Consider the following 21828-nt stretch of genomic DNA (forward strand, 5'->3'; position numbering starts at 1 on the left):
AGTATTTTTATGACTTTAAACTCATTTTCTGTAGAATAGTTATTAGTTTTATTAATTAATATAAATGTATGTTTTAATAAATGATAAATTTTAAAATACTAACAACTGGTTAATGAAACCATGCTGCTTCAAAATGAATGGTCTATGAAATATATAACTTTTGATGCCCTGCTTTTAGCCATTTATATATTTGTTGAGTACCTTCTTCAAAGTTTAAAAGACTGTCAACACATGACCTAAATTCAATTCACAGATATGTTTTGTTTGGGAGGAATATTGTTCACCATTACTTCAAAATGGAAATGTATTAGCAAAGTTTATATGAAGCCTTGAAAAGAAGCATGGCCATCTACTGGAGAGTAGAGAGCAAAGCATGGGCTTGCTAGGTCAATACTGACACCACCACCCCTGATTGTCTTGAATGTGAATTTGAGCTTTCTATCGTGTGCATCTTGTTTTTGTTTTGCTTTCTTAAATTTATAAATCCAAACTATTGTATTATACTTTAACTGCTGGCCCCTACATTCATATGAGTGTGTGGTTCCTGTTCTGTCTTATGCCAGGAACTACGCAGAGTCCAAGATAAATGTATAAAATTTTTCCCTGCTCCAGATATGCTCACAATCCGGTGGAAAAAATAATTAATTAATTAAAATATAATAAACAAGCATATAAAGCCATATTCAAAATGCTATGGGAACACAGAAGAGAGAAAACATTTCATTCACATGTTGCCTCTTTGTCCTTTCATTGAAGAAATATTACAAAGACAACATTTAACTCTTATGTCAGATGTGCTGAAGTAAAAACACACTTGTATTGTATATCAATACAAGTACCAAATTAAAGCACAGGAACAATTTTCAGGCACATAAATTACTTTGTTTCAGGAGCAAAAGGGTCATGCATATGAAAAGTGTTGAATTCTGAGACAATTTGTCATTATTAAAATTAGTGCTCTGTCAGTCCAAAATCTCTGTTTCAGCAATCCTTTTGTGTTACTGCAGCTGCTTGTTGAGTTACCAGATCCAAGTGCTCCAGGAGATCCAACAGCAGTGAATGGACTATACTTTTTAATCTGTAATAGCAGATTGTGATCTGTAATGGTAGACTGTCAGGAGATGATACATGTTAAACACTCAAATCTCAAAGAACTGGTGTGACAGATAACCAAGGATGGAGCTGTTTTGGTACTGAGAAATGCACAATTGACAGGAATGTTTTTGTTCACAAGGCTATTCATGTATTTAAAAATATAGCCTTCTGGCATGCAGATCAGATTTTGACAGTTTGGAAATTATAGGACATTTTGCTAGTTCAATAAAAAGACTGAGGCCAGCAAAACCCATAGTTATATCAGCATACAATATAAAGCAGAAAATAGGAACATGGTAGACAGAAGTTTAAAAAATGGTGAAATGAAAAGATAATTTTTTCTTCATATCTGACCATTGCAAAACCATAAAGGTCACAAGTCACTGAGATGACTATCACACAGTAGGGTCATTTTAGCTGCCTGGCTCACTTTAATCAAAATTTCAGTACCCCTATTTTTAAATATGTATTTTGATATTATTTGTCAATCATGATGTTTCAATAGAGGAGTTATTCTAATATTCTTCGTTTAGCATTAGGTGGAACACCATTCATATCCTTTACATGACTTCTTTACTAAAAGGCAACAACAACAAAAAACCAAACCACAGATACTTTTAAATGAGAAACAATACCTCTTAAAAGTTAATTCACGGATTCCCTGGTGGCGCAGTGGTTGAGAGTCCGCCCGCCGATGCACGGGACACGGGTTCGTGCCCCGGTCCGGGAAGATCCCACATGCTGCGGAGCGGCTGGGACCGTGAGCCATGGCCACTGAGCCTGCATGTCCGTCCGGAGCCTGTGCTCCATAACGGGAGAGGCCACAACAGTGAGAGGCCCGCGTACCGCAAAAAAAAAAAAAAAAAAAGTTACTCCAAATCAATATTATACATGGATATTGATTTAACCCATGTTAAAGTAAGTTTTAACGCAGATATAAGCATTACCTATGTTAAAGTGTTTAGATAAAATAATTTTAAAGGTACCATATCACTGTGAGCTATTAAAGAACTATTATTGGAAAACATATGATTATATAATAAGATTATTATATAAGAACTCTACATGTGCTACATTGAACCTTGCTTCCTGCAGGGTAGGGGATTCAATAAGACTATCTTAACCAGAATCCATAACTCTCTGGCCACTTTTAGTTATAAGAACATTATAAATATTTTAAGTTGAAAGTTGTGATTTTAAACCCAAAGATTTTTCCTTCTCCCAATGTTGACTGTGTCTGCTTGTCTCCCCAGTAGCTTGGAGTTTGTGTAGGTGTGCACACAAGTCTACATATGGATGTGCAAGTGAATATGTCTGAGCGCATATGTGCATGAGTGTACTTGCACATGTGTGTGTGTGAAGAGTATATGTGTGAGTGTGCAAAGTCTGGTGTCTGTTCTTGGCAATGTATGTACTCTTTATTCATGAAATCCTTCTTGTTCTGGAGCCAACTTTTCTAAAATAAAAATAGGTACTCTAGCTTTCTTTGTTTTATGTCAGCATGACATATTTTTCTCCATCCTTCTACTTTTAACCTGGTTGAGTCATATTTAAAGTGGGTTTCTTGTAGACAACATATAGAGTCTTGTTTTTTTAATCCATTCTTATCATCTCTAATTGTTGGATTTAGAACATTTACAATTAATGGGATTATTGATAGTTGGATTAGTATCTACCATGTTATAACTGTTTTCCATTTGTTGCATTTGCTCTTGCCCCCCTTTCTTTTTTGGTCTTTGCTGGTTTTAATTGAACTTTTTTTTTTTTTTTTTTGGCGGTACGCGGGCCTCTCACTGTTGTGGCCTCTCCCGTTGCGGAGCACAGGCTCCGGACGCGCAGGCTCAGCGGCCATGGCTCACGGGCCCAGCCGCTCCAAGGCATGTGGGATCTTCCCGGACCGGGGCACGAACCCGTGTCTCCTGCATCGGCAGGAGGACTCTCAACCACTGCGCCACCAGGGAAGCCCTAACTGAACATTTTAAATGACTCCATTTTATTTCCTCTTTTAGCATGTCAATTATACTTCTTTTAAAAAGATTTTTAGTGGTGGCCCTAGAGTTTGCAATATACATTTTTAACTAACTTGTGATTATTTTCAAATAACACTGTACTGTTTCATATGCAGTGCAGGTACCTGTACCAGAGTATTCAGAATTCTTCCTTCCCATTCCTTATGACATTGTGTATCTATAAAGTGAGTAGTTTAAAGTATAAAAATATACTTTAAAAGATTGAAAATATTGTTAATTTACAGAAAATACTTTGAGAGAATTTCAATCTCTGTCTGCCAGTCATTACTAAGAAACCCCTTGTCCCACTTCTCTTCCATTCCATTACTTTGGCAAATCCCCAATTCTGGAAGAGTTCAACTGTCTGCCCCCTTCAGATCTATAGCTGGCTTCTAACTGACAAAATACTGGAGAATATCATACAGCTTGGAGTCTCCGTAAATGTGTGTGGTATCAACAGACCCCTCAGAGCAGCCATAGCAAGAGCCTGTGCTTCCCTTTTGAACTTTCTGTCTGGTTCTCTATAGCCACTGTTTTAGAGCTTTTGTTTCTCAATCTTTTCTTCTATTCATTCCTCTATTGTTTCCTATTTTTGTAAAACTGTTCCAGTTACCTAAGCCAGAAAATTGAGTGTCATCTTTGATTGCTTCTTTTTTTCACTTTTCACATATGATCAAACACAGATCATTAGAGATTCATTATTTTTTCCATCTTTATAGAGATATAATTGACATATTGTGTAAGTTTAAGATGTACAACAAGGTGATTTGATACACATACATCACAAAATGATTACCATTGTAAGGTTAGTTAACATCTCCATCACCTCACATAATTATCATTGTGTGTGTGTGTGTGTGCGTGCACGTGTGAGTGCGTGTGTGTGTGCAGTGAGAACAATTATGATCTGCTCTCTTGGCAACTTTTGAGTATATAATAGAGTATATGATACGGTATTGTTAGCTATAATCACTATGCTGTCCATTAGATCCTCAGAACTTATTCCTCTTATAGCTGGAAGTTTGTATCCTTTGACCAACCTCCCCATTTCTCTCACCTCAGAGCCCCTGGTAACCACCATTTTACTCTCTGTGACTATGAGTTTGACTTTTTTAGATTTTTTTAGATTCCACATATAAGTGATATCATATAGTATTTGTCTTTCTCTGTTTACCTTATTTCACTTAGCAGCCCACGAAGTCCATCCATTGTTTTAAATTGCAGGATTTCCTCCTTTCTCATGGCTGAATAATATCCCATGACCTCCATGTCTTTGGGGTTAGTTACTGGAAGATTACAGTGATCCTTTGGTGTTTCCTTGATTTTTCATGTTCTTTGAAGTCTTGCATCTCCATCTTCACATTTGAAGTAGTAATCACCTCCTCCAGTCTTCAGTAACTGACTTTGGGAGAGAAATACCTTCCTTCAGCCCTGCTAGAGATTCTGAGGTTTTCTCAGTCCTTCTTAAATACACTTTCTCCACACTTCTTCTCTTTTGAGAGAGTTCTTAATTGTATGCCTTCTCTTGATCCTGTAACATACCAGCATGACTTCTGACAGTCTCCCTTTTACTTTCCCAGGGGTGGAGCTAAAGCTGAAATTTGTAGTCTCTTAATAGGCCGCCAAGTCTGCCTGGTTCCCTGTGCACGTTCATTAGTTGTCTGCCGAGGCTCTTGCTGCCCTTGGAGCGTGCACTGGGAGCCGGCCACAGGGTAGAAGTGTGTGTGGGTGAAGTGTGCAGGGCTCTGGGGTTTCCTGTAGGCCATTTGGGGGAATCTGCAGACAGGCATGGCCAGAGGCTCCTGGATGGGCTTCTTGATGGAGTCTGAGAAGCAGTTAGTAGGACCCACAACCTTTGAATCCCTCTGAGAGTCTTATGTGCTGCTCTCCCAGCCTCTTCCCACCTCCCAGTCACACAGCTCATGACTCAGCATGCTGGATGGAGTGAGATGCGTAGCCCTCTTTGGCAGCACCCTGCATAGCTGAGGAAGCTGGGTGCTCCTTCACGAGCTTTCACTTTCCCCCTCAGGAGAAATCATGGGTTGAGAAAATGTCTCTTGGCCCTGAACTATGCTGTCTTGGGGGAAAGATGATGTGAGGTAAACTCAAACTCTTCCTCTTACCCTCTCCAATGCATCCAAACTCATATTTTTTTTTCTCTCTAACGGTGATGTGCTGGAAATTCTCCCCTGGAATCTGGACTTCCACAAGGGGTCTCTCATCAGTGGGTGATTGTCTAAGACAGTGTTCTCCAGGGACCCCTGGACCGAATCCAAGAGGGGCCAGACTCAGTTCATAGGCCACTGCAGGGACCACAGCTGGGACTGAGGTCTTTATGCCTATTACTGTCCCCCCACCAACACACACACACACACACACACACACACACACACACACACACACGGGGGATAGACTCCTTCTAGGTCCCTTGGCATGTGATGCTGGATCCCACAGCTCTCTCAAAGGCACTTTGGTCCATGGATGTATGCCAGATTGTTATTGTTTGAAGGAAAGACACAAGTAAGGGGCATCTTATTCTGCCACATTGCTGACATCACTGCTGGAGATTGATTAGCTTAATATCACTCAAATCTATTTAATTTCTCTCCTTTCCCATGGCCACTGGCCAGGTCATCATTATCTCCCAATCATATGCCTAGAAAAACCTCCTAAATGACTCCCGACCTCCAATCTTCACCCTTTTTCATAAGACACTCAGGATATATTTCCTAAAATGCATATCTGACTATCTCTCACCCCTACGCAAAATCTGTCAGTGTTTCTCCATTGTTCTTAGGATTAAAGCCCAAGCCCTTCAAGAATTTAAAAGATTGATATGACTGGTCTTTTCTTTTCTCTTGCTACCTTACCCCCTTGCATGGACTACATTGCATTTTTAGTTTCTGGAATGTAAACTTTCACCAACTGCCTTTCACATACACAGTTCCTTCTTCTAACCATGACCTCAGCCTCATGTCACCCACTTCTACTCCAACCTATCCTCTCACCTGAAGTGTCCCTAACTCATCCTTTTCAGATCTTAGCTCCAAGGTTCTTTTTTTTTTTTAAGAAGCCTTCTGCAAGTCTTAGATCAATGCCCAACTGCCTGCATCTGTGTGATGTCGTAGAGCAGGGAATTTCCACTTCACATTGTATTATAATCTGCTATGTTCTTTTCTATATCAACACTTAATCCTAGACTCCTTTAGGCAAAAACTATTCATAATTTATTCACAATTATATCTCCAGTTCCTAATAGACTGGCACTTAGTAGGCATTTAATAAATATTTGTCAATTGGTTGATTGTTTGACTAAATAAAAATTACTTTTTTTCCCCCTGAAAACTGTTGAACTCTGAGGCTGTTACTGCAGCTTACACCAATCACTAATGGACATGTTCTCTCTACCCAGGGGCTGAACTGCCTGTGATTATTCGCGGGGTTATGAATTTGCACTTCAATGACTTTTATGTGGCATCACTGCAACATGGTTGGAAAGGAGATTTCTTTTCTTGAAAAGAGAGTAGCGCTAAGTAGCTCAGATGGAAAGCAGCTTTGGGAGTTTGGCTTTGTGTAAAATGGTAGATCTTTGTCCAAAATCAGGGCATTCTAAAAGGCAATTACTGTCACATCTAAAACCTCAGTTCTGACTTGACTATTAAAGCAGGACAAAACACAAATATATGCAATAACAATGTGGTTGTGAGCATGTGTTGCCTTTTAATGACTTAGGCCTCTATTAATGTACAAGAAAAATGGAGAGTTAAGCTCCTACTCACTGAAATAGAGCAGGAGCCTTCTGTTCTCCGTTAGAACAGCTGCCCTATTTCCGGCTGCTTTGACGAAATCACTGCCCAACTTCTTTATTCAGGAGGATCAGTGTTTACACTCTAGTTGGTCTTGAATCAAAACAGTCCTGATTTGTTAATAATTCACTAACCAAATATTATGACTGAAAAACTGGGACACTGGTAAATAATCAGATGCAGAATGGAACTTCTGTTGCATTTAGTCTGATAATGGAAATGGAAAACACAAATAAAAAAATGTAATTTAGCAGTTCATTGTATCCTGTTAAATGCCAGCTGTTTTCAGGGATTGAGGATAGAATGTTTTGGTTTTCCCCTCACATCTTGAGAATATGGGAATGATTGGAAAGCAATTAAGTTATTTCACATTTTCTACTAGCAAAAGAAGGGTATGGTACCAAGGATTCATTTGTTTATTCAATAAGTATTTGTTGTGCGCCTAGTATTGCCAAACTTCTTACAAACCCTGAGGATATAGCAGCAGTAGAGTGTCTAGACACAGGGAGCTTACATTCTAACATGGGAGTGTGGAAACAATAAACAACCAAACAAATGCATAATATGGCAAGCGGTGAGTGCCTTTAAGGGCAGGGGAGAGGGCTGGAGTTGCTCTTTGATTTAGGGTGCATGGGGTAAAGCAAAGCAGACAGCAGCTCATGGCACTACCACCCTTGAGTCCTGTCTCTAAAATCTCCTCATGGCACTTTTTGAAATGAAACAAAGGATTCCATTTAACAATCTCCTCCTATACTGATTTTTAACTGCAGCTGTCAGAGGTGATTCTGGGGGATAAAACTTGCATTTATTAAGAAATTACATGAAGACTACAAAAGAGCTTCATATATTAGGTATCAAACTTAGTGATTTTTACTCTGGTGTAAATATACCCAACATTTTCTGTTTTGACTAGAAATCACAGTAATTATCATAAGCACCATATATGCAGTTACTTCAGCGGAACAAAGAAACACCGACTTTGCTTCCAAAAGATATTATTATCACTGAGATATATATCAACTGATTTAAAATTATATTTGATATGTTAACTACTCCATAGTTACCTTAATTGAATGTGCATAATGATGATAAATTTTATACAATGTTTTTCATTTTACAAAATATTTTGGAATTCCCCAACTCCTTGGAGCATCACAAAGAACTGTAAAATAAGGTATTGTTTCCATTTACAGTAGAAAAGTCAGAGATTCAGAGAAATTAATTGATATGGTAAGACAGAGACAGTCCTCAAACCCAGACATTCTGGTTCCGAATTTCACATTGCTACTGTTCCACTGTGTGCAAACCAAACCAATGTGAATTATAACAGTAACCCAAAGTCCTTTCTCTATATTTTCTGACTTATGCAATAGAGACTCCCAGGATAATATTTTAATTACTAACTCTTTTGTTTTTTAAACTGTTTGATTAGCATTATTTTCTTCATTAAACCTCCTCCAAATTAAAAACAAAGGTTTAGTTTGGTTTATGAGAAAAGGTTTAGTTTGGGGTTTTTTTGTTTGTTTTTTTTTACACACCCAAGAAAAGTCTTCCTTTTAATAGTCAAGGGTGTGGGGTATTAAAACATCAACTAAGAACAGTAATTAATTATAAATGCCTGTGGTGATGCACATCTTACATGAAACCACATTGAAAGTCACGTGGAGCAAAAGAGCTCCCTCTGCTTAGTGGTTTCACTTAAGTTTCCTGAGTGGTTGAATCAATAGATTCAGTAGAGTTCAGTTTACTCAGTAGAGATTTAAAGCCATGAACTAAATCATTCCTACTGTTTTCCTGTCCATCTGCCCTACAGATGGTGAGATATGTTTGATTTTGGAGCTATTCTTTGCTTCTCTTTCTTCCTTTTGTTCTCTTCCTTCCTGCCCACCTGCCTTCTTCCCTCCCTCCATGCTTCCCTCCCTTCCTTCTTTCCTTCTTTCTTTCCATTCTTTATTCCTTTCTTCTCCTCCTCTTTTTCTTTCTCCTTCTAAGAGTAGTTCTTAGAGGGATATATCTTGAAGGGTCTGTTAAAATCAAACATGTTTCTTTAAGATTGGAAGGTTGGAGTTACTTTTCATTTCTATAACACATTTATATTAAGAAATATGCTAGGGCTTCCCTGGTGGCACAGTGGTTGAGAGTCCGCCTGCCGATGCAGGGGACACGGGTTCATGCCCCAGTTCGGGAAGATCCCACATGCCGCAGAGCGGCTGGGCCCGTGAGCCATGGCCGCTGAGCCTGCGCTCCGCAACGGGAGAGGCCACAACAGTGAGAAGCCCGCGTACCGCAAAAAAAAAAAAAAAAAAAAAAAAGGAAATATGCTAATCTTTGCAAATGAAATAACCATTTCTCTCTTCAGTGTGAATTATCTTGAAATGTTCAGAGTCAATATCAGTTGAAATGTATGTATATAGAAATATAAATATTGAAATATTGACTTTTATTTCTTATACTTCTAAAAAATTTTAATACATAAGTGAAATTTTATGTTGGATCAATTCTAGGAAAAGTACACAAAGAAATATTAGTTTTAACCTAATATTGTTACAAATAAAATCTACCAGGTAATTAAAATAATAGAAGGAGGAAAAGCAGAAAACAGAGGTTAGATGAACTTGCTGCCAAAGTCTCTGGCAGAACACTGGCTGTGAGAGAGCACTGGTTCTGAACCCGCATGCCCAACTTTGAGCACTGATTTGCTAGGATTTCCTCTATAGTCTCAGAAAGATCACTTAAACCCTTTGATCTTAATTTCCTTTTCTTTAAAAATTAGGATGAGTTCTTAGTACCTAATCAATACAACAAAAATGAACATAAAATCCCATGGCAAAGTTATTAAATAAATTCACATTAAGATTCAACAACATCATGTGTTTTAAAAAGATCAGCATTGACCAATCATTCAATATATGACACATTTTTTTAAAAATAAACTTGTATATTTCAATAGTGAATTCCAGTCTAATGATGGGTTTTAGATTGAGTGGCAGAGTAATATAATTATATTAGGTTTGGGCAAATATTCCTTACTTTTGGCATCTGAGGACATAGATGTATACATATACCAACTTATTAGTTGCCCAGGACCAAAAAGTAGTGCTAGGGGGGCCTCTAATTATTTCACAACAATTACGTCATTGGTGTTTAAATCTGGAAATGTACCGGCGGCATACAAATTGGTAATGTTAAGCATGATCCGACTCTTAGTATCTTTTGTATGGTTCCAGCCCATATTCAGAAAAAATGAAGACATAAAATTGCCTTTTATAGGAAAAATATGAGTAGATGCCAAAGCACATAAGATGAGCCATCAAAGATGCCTTCCCCTTTTTTCTATCTATCTTCACATTTTATGAGAACTAAAAGCCTAATCAATAATTTAACAAACTAATGGACATATTTTTAGACACAATGGACTCTTTCTGAAAAGCAGTACACTGACAGGGCCACAGAGGCAAAAATGGAAACTAACTGCTAATATTTAATGTTTGTCTTGAAAAGTTCCGTGCTGTGTCATGAGCACAGGGCAAGCTGCCTTAAAACAGAGTACATCTCTTCTTTCTCTGCAAAGCTATTGTTTCTGTATTTGTTATAATAATGTGTTTTTCCTATGAGCTATGTATCCAACAACTCTGTAAATGATATCATTTTTAGAGGCACTATAAGACACAGAACTGATATCCAAATATTTAATGTGTACTTTAAATAAGAATGCATGCTCTAAAAAGATTTTAAATTCTAATTTGAGATACTAGATATTCTGGTTTTGGATATTAATATCCATACAATTTACAATGACATTGTGCTTGCCATACAAGTAGGAAAAGCCAGAAAATTATTCTGGTGTTGGCAGTCTGAAAATATTTTAGCTCAACTTAGAGAGGGTTGATGCTTCATTTTCTGGATAAAATAAAGCCTTTGTTTTTTATTTTATTTTTCCCTTTTTCCTTTATCCTTTCTACTTAGTAAGAGAGGCAAAGTAAAATGCTATACAAAACAATTGTGTGACTTGCAGCTAAAGACTCAGAAGAACAGCCACTTGCCCACATTTACATAATATTGATACTATCCTGTTTGTCTCTACAACAGGCAGTGCTTTTACCCACATTTAAAGATCATCCTTAGAGTTCCATTATTTTTATGCAATTCCCTATTATCAAGATTTATACATCACTTTATTTAAAACCTCCTTTTTCCTTGGACTCTAGACACATCATTAAATGGATTTATTCCACAGGTAAATGATCTTCCTAAATTTAGTGCATGCATATTGCATCTGACATTGAGAAATGCTATTATATATTTTTAATGAATAATTAGACTATGAGAGTGCCTTCAAGATTGGTTTTTAATTTTTACAACAGGTAAAAGGTAGAATGTAGATTTGTTTCTTGTTCGGTTATAATGGAGTTGAGAGTGTTGAGAGTTGAGGAAGGGGCATATGTAGCAGCGTCAATGACAAGGTGGGGGGCAGCCCAGAGGCCAGCTTGGTGATAGAAGCCCGACCTCGGTGACCCCTCGGAAGGCCTGCTGCAGGTGGCCTGCTGACATTAGCATTTTATATCTTATTCTTAAACTCATCCACCGAACACGGTGTCATTGCCCATCTTTATCATGTGAGAGGTAAACTGCTGCTTGTCTGAATCCATGCAGATGTCTGAGCTGCAATATTTCAAGATACAGTGGGTTTGCATCTGCAAACCATTTGCACCAATGTAGCACAGCCATACCTTTTCTAGATGATGCTTTGGGGACTACTGAGCCAGAATAGTCTTACTGTATCCTTAAGGAAATAACAATCAAAATAAATAAATATATAATAGCACAGAATAAGTGGAGGAACATACACTGTCATATAAAAAATAATAGCAATATACTATGTCTGTGAGAAATTATTTGCAAATATTTCATATTGCATTTCTTTCCACTTCCCTTATTTATGCTTCAAACCACATACATTCTTAATTTGTCTTATTCTTCCTACACTCTCTGAACAGGTTTTGCTTTTCCTTTTTATAAACAAGCCATGTGGCCAGAAATACTAAAACTAAAATGTTCTGTCTGCACAATAGCTGCTTTTAGCAAGTCAGATATGCACAGTTAAGCTGTGCTTGCAGAATCTTTCTTCTGAAAGTGCAGTCAATTGACCATGTACCAGCACTAATATATTTCTAAGCAGTAAAGCATGTACACATGCTACCCTGTACAGAGCGATTTCAACTGTTGTGGCCAGGGTGCTCATCTTTTTTTCTTGGCAAAGGAACATTTAAATGCAGAAGCATGCCTCAGCTTAGAACCATGCAACATCTCCAGACCCTGCTTTCTTCCAAAGGTGGATTTTCCGTTTGCCCTGCATCAGTGTTATACTTCCTTCAGAAAGCAAGGCTTGTTCTCCTAAAGAGATTCTGGATAAATGACTTAGAATTAGTGGGCCACAAAATCATTTAGAAGCATTATGGCAATACCCTAACAAAATGGTATACATCTGCCCATGATATAAAAATAATTTTTACAGTATTCTTCAAGTAGTATTTTTATTTACAATTTTGGCAGATTTTAGACACAGGTGCCTTAAAGTTCCGTCTTAAAATAACAGTGCTAGAGGGCAGGTGGCAGATTTCTAGGACGTTATTGTATTTCTTCAGGCATTCAGGCGCTAGCCGGGTTTTTCAGTCCCAAGAAACTATAATTATCATGGAGAACACTGCTTATACTGTCTTATTTCTTAATTACAGTAGCAACATGAGATAAATGCCTACTTATTGGGATCAAATGCATATTATTTTGTGGTGATTACAAAGACGTTCTCATGACAATGATTGCAATTATATGGTCATCAAGTACTGATACTATGTTATGTTCTAAAAACTCTATAATTAAAGTCCTGCCAAGAGGGCACTTCCTATTTGAAAAAAAGAAAAAGAGCTTAAGAGTGAGGGAGAGTTTGGCCAATGTAAAAATCAGTGACGTAGTTACCCTGAGTCTGTTCAAGTGATTCCACATGAATCTTAAGATCATTTTATCAACTAGCATTTGAGGGCTTTAATTTAAATTTCTATCCAATCAAGCTATGTAAAGAATATTCTTTAAAATAGCTTTTCTCGTTTTTTGACCTTCAGAATAAAAAGCTTTGAATATACCCTGGGTGGGGGGGTGGAAATGGACTGGAAATATGATAGGAGTGATACTGCCTTCAAAGATAAATTTGCAGTCTGTCAGTAAAATTCTTTTCAAATATTATAAATCGTTGTCTGAAAAGTTTTCATGTAAGATTCCAAAAATAATTTATGTTCTGTCATTCTGATTTTTTAAAAAAAGACTTTAAGTTGCCAAGATAATACTTACATAAATTTTCCACTTTCTTCTATAAATAGATACTCTTTGTCTTTTATTTTCAAAACGGCAAATGGAAAACAATGATGGATGTCAAACTCTATACATAAAACTATTTGGGTGAAGGTTTCAGATATATCATGTGTCAGATTTGCCTAGCTTTTAAATTCTGCTCTGCCATTGACTAGATGTGAGACTTGAACAAATTACTTCACTGTGCCTCAGTTTCTTCATCTGTAGAAGGGGACAATAACTGTACCTACCTTATAAGATTGTTGTGAGGACTTAATCATTCCATACAAGTAAAGGACTTAGATTTATGCCTAGCACATAGTAAGCTCTATATAATTTTTAGGTGATATTTACAGGGAATAGGCCAAGTTCTCCCACTCTCTTCCCCACCTTCAACCTTGGTGAGGAGTATCTTTAATCATCTTAATGGGCTTTCCTCAGAGGATCCTTTTCAGCATTCTAGTAAAGGGCATTCCATGAACCTGATACCTTTGACTTACACTACCTTATCAGAATGTTGTTTTTTTAATTCTTATGCAAACTAATGCTCTATTATTTTTTTCTTCTAGTTTTATTGAGATATAATTGACATACAGCAGTGTATAAGTTTAAGGTGTGATTTGACTTAACATACATTATGAAATGATGACCACAATAAGTTTAGTGACCATCCATCATTTTATATAGATACAGAATTAAAGAAATTAGAGGGCTTCCCTGGTGGCGCAGTGGTTGAGAGTCCGCCTGCCGGTGCAGGGGACACGGGTTTGTGCCCTGGTCCGGGAAGATCCCACATGCCTCGGAGCGGCTGGGCCCGTGAGCCATGGCCGCTGAGCCTGTGCGTCCGGAGCCTGTGCTCCTCAACGGGAGAGGCCACAACAGTGAGAGGCCCGCGTACCACAAAAAAAAAAAAAAAGAAAAAACGAAATTAGCAAAGAAATATTTTCTCCTTATGATGAGAACTTAGGATTTCCTCTCTTACCAACTTTCATATATAACATAGAGCAGTGTTCGTTATCTTTATCATATTGTGCATCACATCCCTCATAGTTATTTAGCTTGGAACTGGAAGGTTGTACCTTTGGACTACCTTCATCCAATTCCCCCTCCCCCAGTACCCACTACCTGCCACCGGCTCTGGTAGCCACAGATCTGATCTCTTTTTCTATGAGTTTGTATATTTGTTTGTTTGTTTGTTTTTGAGGTATAATTGGCCTACCACACTATATTAGTTCCTGGTTCACAATATATTGATTCATTATTTCTATACATTTAAAAATGACCACCATGATAAGTCTAGTTACCATCTATCACCATACAAAAATATTAAATATTTATTGACTGTATTCCCCACACTGTACGTTTCATACTCATGAGTCATTAGACCATACACACACACAAAAAGCAAACAAGTTTTCTTGAGTTTGATTTCATTTCAACCTGTATACATATCTATACCAAAAAAGGTCTGGAACAGTTTTTTAAATTTTAGAACTGGTCTAATTCTGGTTCTTCTCTAGGTTGGGAGTTATTAGATTATTGGATTTGATAGTTTTGATTCCACAATGGGGGAAAAAACTGATATGTAAAGTAATACCATACTTTTAATGGGCAGTGAGGGGATGCCAATCCCAATTTCAATTTTTATTTTAAGAGTGAGCTTAAGAGTGACTTTGAAATAGAAATCAAATGTGTGGCTTTCTACCTGTATTAGTCTTTGCAAGCTGCCATAATAAGACACCACAGACCGGGTGGTTTAAACAACGGACATTTATTTTCTCACAGTTCTGGAGGCTAGAAGTCCATGATCGAGGTGCCAGAAAATTCAGTTTCCGGTGAGACTTCTCTTCCTGACTTAAAGACAGCCGCCCTCTGGCTGTGTTCCCAATTGGCCTCTTTTCTGTGCATTGCAGGGGGGAGGGATAGAGAAAGAAAGAGACAGAGAGAGAGAAAGAGGGAGGGAGGGAACACACTGTGGTGTCTTTTTATAAGGGCATCAGACCTATCAGATTAGGGTCCCACCCTTATGACTTCATTTAAGCTTAAGTACCTCCTTAAAGAACCTATCTTTGAATACAGTCACATTGGGACATACAGTTTCAACATATGAATGTGGGTGCGGTGTACACAATTCCATCCATAACACCCCACCTGAAATGATAATGTACTTCTCATGAAATTCAGCGTTTAGGTGAGGTACTTCCTAGGGCTTCTATGCCACTTTTGAGCATATGCATATGATATTTATGGTCATTTTTATTTATTTTTCAGATCAGCATTTTCATGACCCATTTGTCAAACTATGGGAATGACCGCCTTGGGCTGTACACCTTTGTGAACTTGGCCAACTTCGCGGAGAGCTGGACCAACCTGAAATTGCAAACTCTGCCTCCAGTGCAACTAGCCCACAAGTACTTTGAGCTCTTCCCTGAGCAGAAAGACCCTCTCTGGCAGGTAACACTCCACGTTCTCTCCTGGGCTGAAAGAAAAGAAACTAGCAATTTGTGAGTGCCGAGTTTGTGTTAGGAACTCTGCTGGAGATACTAAAACTGTCATTTAATGCAAACTTCTTTTTTATCCAATAGTTTCATTCTCTTCAATAATATTTTTTGTTTTATGGATTAAGTGTTCGCATTTTGGATTTGTTTTTTCTGGGATTTTGTTAGTTGGTCAGTCAGTTTGGAAGTTTTGCATTGAGGATGTTGTTTTATTGTTGGTTTTTTCTCAGAGCTAATCACTTTGGCTTGCATTTAGCGTGGGCACTAGCTAGCAGTAAAATGGTTAGGCATTGGGTATCTAGGAAGATAGAAACAAAGGACCACAATAATCTAAGAGCATAGAACTAGACCCTGATGTGTGTGTGTACAACACAGATAGTCTAAATAAAAAAGGGAAAAGCAATTTTTACTTCATGCTCATACAGATTCTATCTTTAAGATGTCTTTGTGCATTTTTTTAATCTAATCTTTTGCTAGGATCATATCTATTAATAAAGAAGGAATTGTCAGTTTTAGGATTGCTTTTATGAATAATTCAACTTTATGTGGGAGCTACTGAGCCTCAGTGCATGAAAATGTAAACGAGCTGCTTCTTACCATTTATCTAGGAAAATGCCACCTTCCACTTTCTCGGTTCTTTATGCATCAGATTACATTGACCCACACAATCAATAAGCTAGCTGCAGAGAGCAGATCATATGGTCTCCTGCTAAGTAGTCAGTAGAGGGCTAGCATCCTCATTAATGAGAAATCACTGCAAAACAGACTTTTTACCATCCTATCTCCCTCTCCTGTGTTTCTATTCCATAATTCATGTTACATGCCCCTCTGTGTCTATATGGTCAGGAATTCATCCACTGTATGTTTATTGAGCATCTACTATGTATAAGGCAAGGCTAGTTGCTCTTGAGAATGCAAAGAAAAACAAAATGCAATATTTTCAAAGTCAGCAGAACATTTCCTTGTTATTCTTATTCACTGCTATATATTTCAAAATGTGCTTTAAAACTGCTACAGTAAGTCATACTTTATTTTGATGATTTATTCAGCAGCTTGACCAGCTATATGTTTGGTGTATATATTAAGTAGACGAATAAATAGATAAAGACATAGTTCTTGTAGTGTATATAGTCACACCACGTAGATGTTGAATTTCATAAAGGCAAAGCTTTGTCTCCCATAAGTGGTAGTTACTCAGAAGTGCTCACATACTTATAAAATTGATAAATCATTGACAGTAAATCAATTCTTTTTTCACACATGTTTATTTATAAGATATCTATAATTCATGGTTACAGTAACAATAAAAAGTAAGCAACTTAACAAATATGGCAGACAGACATAAAAATGTTTTTTTATGAAGAATTTGTATATCTTAATATTGTGTGAGTTTTTATAAGTAAAGAATTGTATTTATTGATACTTTTGGTATCAGTGACACTGTTCATTTTGTTAGGGAATGAATATAATCAAAGACATGCCAGCTCCAATAAGGTTTGGTTAATATGATTATTTTATTTTATTTTACTTTGTTTTTTATTCATTTTTATTGGAGTATAGTTGCTTTACAATGTTGTGTTAGTTTCTTGCTGTACAGCAAAGTGAATCAGTCATACATATACATATATCCCCTCTTTTTAGATTTCCTTCCCATTTAGGTCACCACAGAGCATTGAGTAGAGTTCCCTGTGCTGTACAGTAGGTTCTCATTATGATGATTTTAAATACGATGATCGAATGCTTGTTAAATATGAAATACTGTGCTAGTTGATTGGAGGTGTAAATGAAAATTAGAATGAGAAAGTAGCATTATTCCTTGAGAACTACATCACTTTGGAAGACATGAGAACATATACATACACAAACAAAACATTTGTGAGTGTGACTTTTAATTTTGAATAGCATCATAGAGGTAAATTCCTAGGGAGTTCTTAATAAGTGATACAATTAATCAGAAGAGGCTTCAGAGAGTTCACAGATTTTTGTTATTGTTGTCATATATATGTCTATTATCAAAACAGCTTATTATAAGAGTAAGTAACACTCAAGAGTAAATGTTTACTAAAAGACTCCTGTTTTATCACATGAATTATATCCTTTATATGGTTTCTCTTTTTAAATTTATTCATTTTATTCTTTTTTTTTTCTTTCTTTTTGGCTGTGTTGTGTCTTTGTTGTGGTGCGTGGGCTTCTCACTGTGGAGGCTTCTCTTGTTGCGGAGCACGGGCTCTAGGCACGTGGGCTTCAGTAGTTGTGACACATGTGCTCAGTAGCTGTGGTGCACGGGCTTAGTTGCTCCACGGCATGTGGGATCTTCCCAGACCAGGGCTCGAACCCGTGTCCCCCGCATTGGCAGGCAGATTCTTAACCGCTGCGCCACCAGGGAAGCCCTATATGGTTTCTTTTGACTGAAAAATAAAGTTGCAAACATTTCCCATTAACAAAAGTGCCATATATTCCCAAATATATTTAAGCAAGAAAACAAGGAATAGAAAGCAAAATAGTGGTTAAGTTGAACAGGGAATTATTCACATATATGAGATTTTGAGAACAGTAGACTTACTGAAACAAATCTGATAAACTTTGCCAGTCATAAAGGGTGTCAGAAAACTGCAAATGATCAGGTAAAGATAAAGTGCATAATACTTTTGAGTTCCTTTCCCTGGTGGTTTTCTCCTCTTCTCATATTTGTATTTATAACATCAAGTAAAACAGCTAAAGGCGTTATCATCATGTCCTTTATACAACATGAATTTAATTTTACAAAAAACATTTCAGCATAACCAACACTAATTAAATGTTTTTTGTTTTGGGGTTTTTTTTGCGGTACGCGGGCCTCTCACTGTTGTGGCCTCTCCCGTTGCGGAGCACAGGCTCCGGACGCGCAGGCTCAGCGGCCACGGCTCACGGGCCCAGCCGCTCCGCGGCATGTGGGATCTTCCCGGACCGGGGCACGAACCCATGTCTTCTGCACCGGCAGGTGGACTCTTAACCCCTGCGCCACCAGGGAAGCCCTAATTAAATGTTTTATAGTCCATTCATCACAACCCTACAGAGTTAGGATCGATTAATATTATGTCACTGCCATTGCTATACATTCTCTAAATTAAATGTCGCAGGTACTTTATTGTATTTGTAAACATACCTTTTTATTTAGTGCATTTCACTTTTAAAAAGTTATCTTTCCTTAGATTTTCAATTCACACTTTTTTATTACCACAAATAAAAAGAAAACATGCAAAATGATAATCTTAACATCCATTTAATTCCCTTTGGTTCCTTATGTAAATTTTCATTAGCACCAACTACCATATATGTGAAAACTGCTTTGTCACCTAATTAAAAAGTGCAATATGAATATCTGTCAATGGACAGCATGGTAAGTACAATGCAGAATGTATGTGCGCTCTTCACTGGAAGTGGAGTCTTTCGGAGTTGTTTACTATGAGAATATGTGCTGAGGACACACACAGAACTCCATCCCTAGAGTATATCCTCCTCAGTATAGTCCCTGGTGTGTAAGATTCTTAAAATTATACTCATGGGTTTCTGTTAGTTCATAATCACTACAAAGCATAAAAGAATAAGGTTTCCTCTTTTTTTTTTTAACCTCTTATTATAGAAACCAAAACCACAACATGGAGGCAGTTGGAAGGTCAGATTCTTGCACATTCACTAATCAATGCTTTTAAGCTCTCAAGCTGTCAGGTTAGCTCAGTCTCAATCTTCAGTCAGTCATTCCAGAGTCTCACTATCAATAAGCATGCCAAGCGTGATGTGGTTTCCTGCTTGCCTGTGTGACCAAGACTATGGTCAAAGAGCTGCAGTTTCAAAAAAAAAAAAAAGAGCTTCAGTTTCTCTCTTTCCAGGCCAGTGTCTCCAGGATTAAAGAAGTAGGGAAGTAAAGCCACAGTGTGCTGACCTTAGGGAGTTAGTACCTTAGTTGATTGTAGCCGTGAAATCATCCAACTCCAGCTTAGAAACGATGAGATTTGAACGTCTGTGACATAAACATATCACAGGGTCTAGTGACATACACATTGTAGATTCTATTAGTTTGTGTCTATTGAAGGAATGCTGATGCAGAGAATTACAGATTGTAAGAGCAGGAGAAGTTAGGGACATCTAGCCCAACTTACTCATTTTAGACACTTAAGGAGGTGAAATGTCTTGTTCTAAGTCACGTGGCTTATTAGGGACAAGTCAGGACTAAAGCTCAAGTTGCCTTATTTCTAAGCCAGTGTAGTCCCAACCACACCAAGATGATAGTTTTACATTTAGAAAAATAAATCTACTTCTACCATCGACTGTCTGTGTAGAATGAAATATCAGGAATACCTTGTGACCTCTGAAGTGTGAGTTTTTGCAACCTATGCTTCTGAAGTACCTACATAATAAAAAGAAAGGTCTTTGCCTTCGTGTAATTTACAAACCATAATAGCATCTGGTTATGTGAACAAAATGACATCAAAAATTTGTCTTCAAATTTTTTCCTCTCTTTTCCACTCTATACCTTATTTATCACTCTATTATTGCACTTACCTTATGGTATTGCAGACACTTGTGCTTGTCATACACCAGCTCATGCAATCCTTAAGGAGTGAGACTGTGTTTATTCATTCGTGTTTGTAACCTAGAACCTAGCGTAGAACTTACTGAGGTTTCGTCATGGAAAAACTACTTGCAGGTAGCTCATAAAATTAAATTAAATTAAATTAAATTAAATTAAATTAAATGTAAATTGTTATAATACTTTCATACTTTATGAATCAAAATCATCATAAAATAAGTATATTTTGAACCCCTAATCCAAGTATAACAATAAAAAACTGAATTTTTGTGTGTGCCCTACAGAAATGTCTGATAACTTTAATTTCATACTAAAAATGTCATACTATGAGTGAATACATTATATGAGACCAACCTATTAATAAGAGTTTAAAAATATAGTTTCTTTCATTGAGTTGGTTATCCAGATTCCCTGACAGGATATTCTTATAACAGTAAGTAATAATATAAGGTATTGTATGCGAGAGTGTGCAGTTATCTGTTTGAAGATACCCAGAGCTACAGAGTAAACTTGTCACCTTCTCCTGGGGTCAGTTTTGCTTTTGAGACTATTTCATTGGAAAATACAAATAGCATACATTTATTGAAATAAAGGTGGTGTAATATGGTGAAGAATGCATAGGGGTTTAGGATAAATCAGAGGTAGTTTGTGCTTAAAGCAACTCTCGTGTCATTATTGCCCCGGATCCACACATGAACCACAGGTCCCTTTTACCTACTTCCACCCCCAGAGGTTGGCATTTATGTGCCTCTGTAATCAGAGTACTTTGGTAGAAAAGTCTGAGTATGAATCAGACTATCAAGTGCTACAGGAGTTCTGTGGAGAGAGCATTCATTACGGATCAGTGTACGCAGAAAGGAAAGGCGTTTCCAAGGAGCTGAAGGACTCCCAGCTTACATGGTGTACAGGTAGAGTCGAGTCTCTGTAAGGATGGTGTGTGTCTCAGAGTTTCTCCATATGGATTTGCTGATTGAAGCACTGAGAATACACATCCGTAACCTATTAAAATTCCTCATCAGTGTCCGTGGATTGTATTAAGCTTAAATGACATTGAGAGACAAAAAAACTGAAAGTCACCAGCTTGTATAATGCAGATTTGGAAAAGGATTTTGTTTAAAGACATGTACACGCCAAAATTAATAAGCAGAAGAAAATTTAACCCAACACATCCAGATAGTAGGAAGCAGAAGAATTTAAAAAGAAAAACAAAAACATCTTTTGTAGCATTCTCCATTAAATAGTGAGGTCAGAACAGCAGAAAGCAAGCAGGGGGGATAGAGAGAAAACCAGTAACCTGGGAATGTTTCTAATTAACAAAATAATCCTTCTACCATGAGCACTGGGCATTTTTAATGTTTCAGCTATTAAGGTCTAGAGATCGCCTCGTTATCTGGAAAAGGCACATGACTTGAGAGGGGATAATCAGTCTAACTGATAATTCCATGGTGTTCTTCTCAGGGAAGGATGTGTAGAAGCAGTGAGCAGAGCAGATTCTTAGTAGAGAA

The 21828-nt window shown here is 37.4% G+C and overlaps 1 protein-coding gene across 1 annotated transcript in view; it reads left to right on the forward strand.

The window, feature by feature from the left end:
- Positions 1-21828, forward strand: part of LOC309961292 (bifunctional heparan sulfate N-deacetylase/N-sulfotransferase 4) — a gene marked incomplete at both ends in the record, with an annotated part of 246085 nt that overhangs the window by 176350 nt on the left and 47907 nt on the right. Inside the window, one exon of the mRNA XM_082838393.1 lies at positions 15527-15709. Coding sequence (XP_082694519.1) covers positions 15527-15709 — 183 coding nt within the window. The remainder of the gene's footprint in view (positions 1-15526; positions 15710-21828) is intronic.

Source organism: Leucopleurus acutus (genome assembly GCF_964270905.1).
Source record: "Leucopleurus acutus genome assembly, chromosome: 4".
Lineage (NCBI taxonomy): Eukaryota > Metazoa > Chordata > Mammalia > Artiodactyla > Delphinidae > Leucopleurus > Leucopleurus acutus.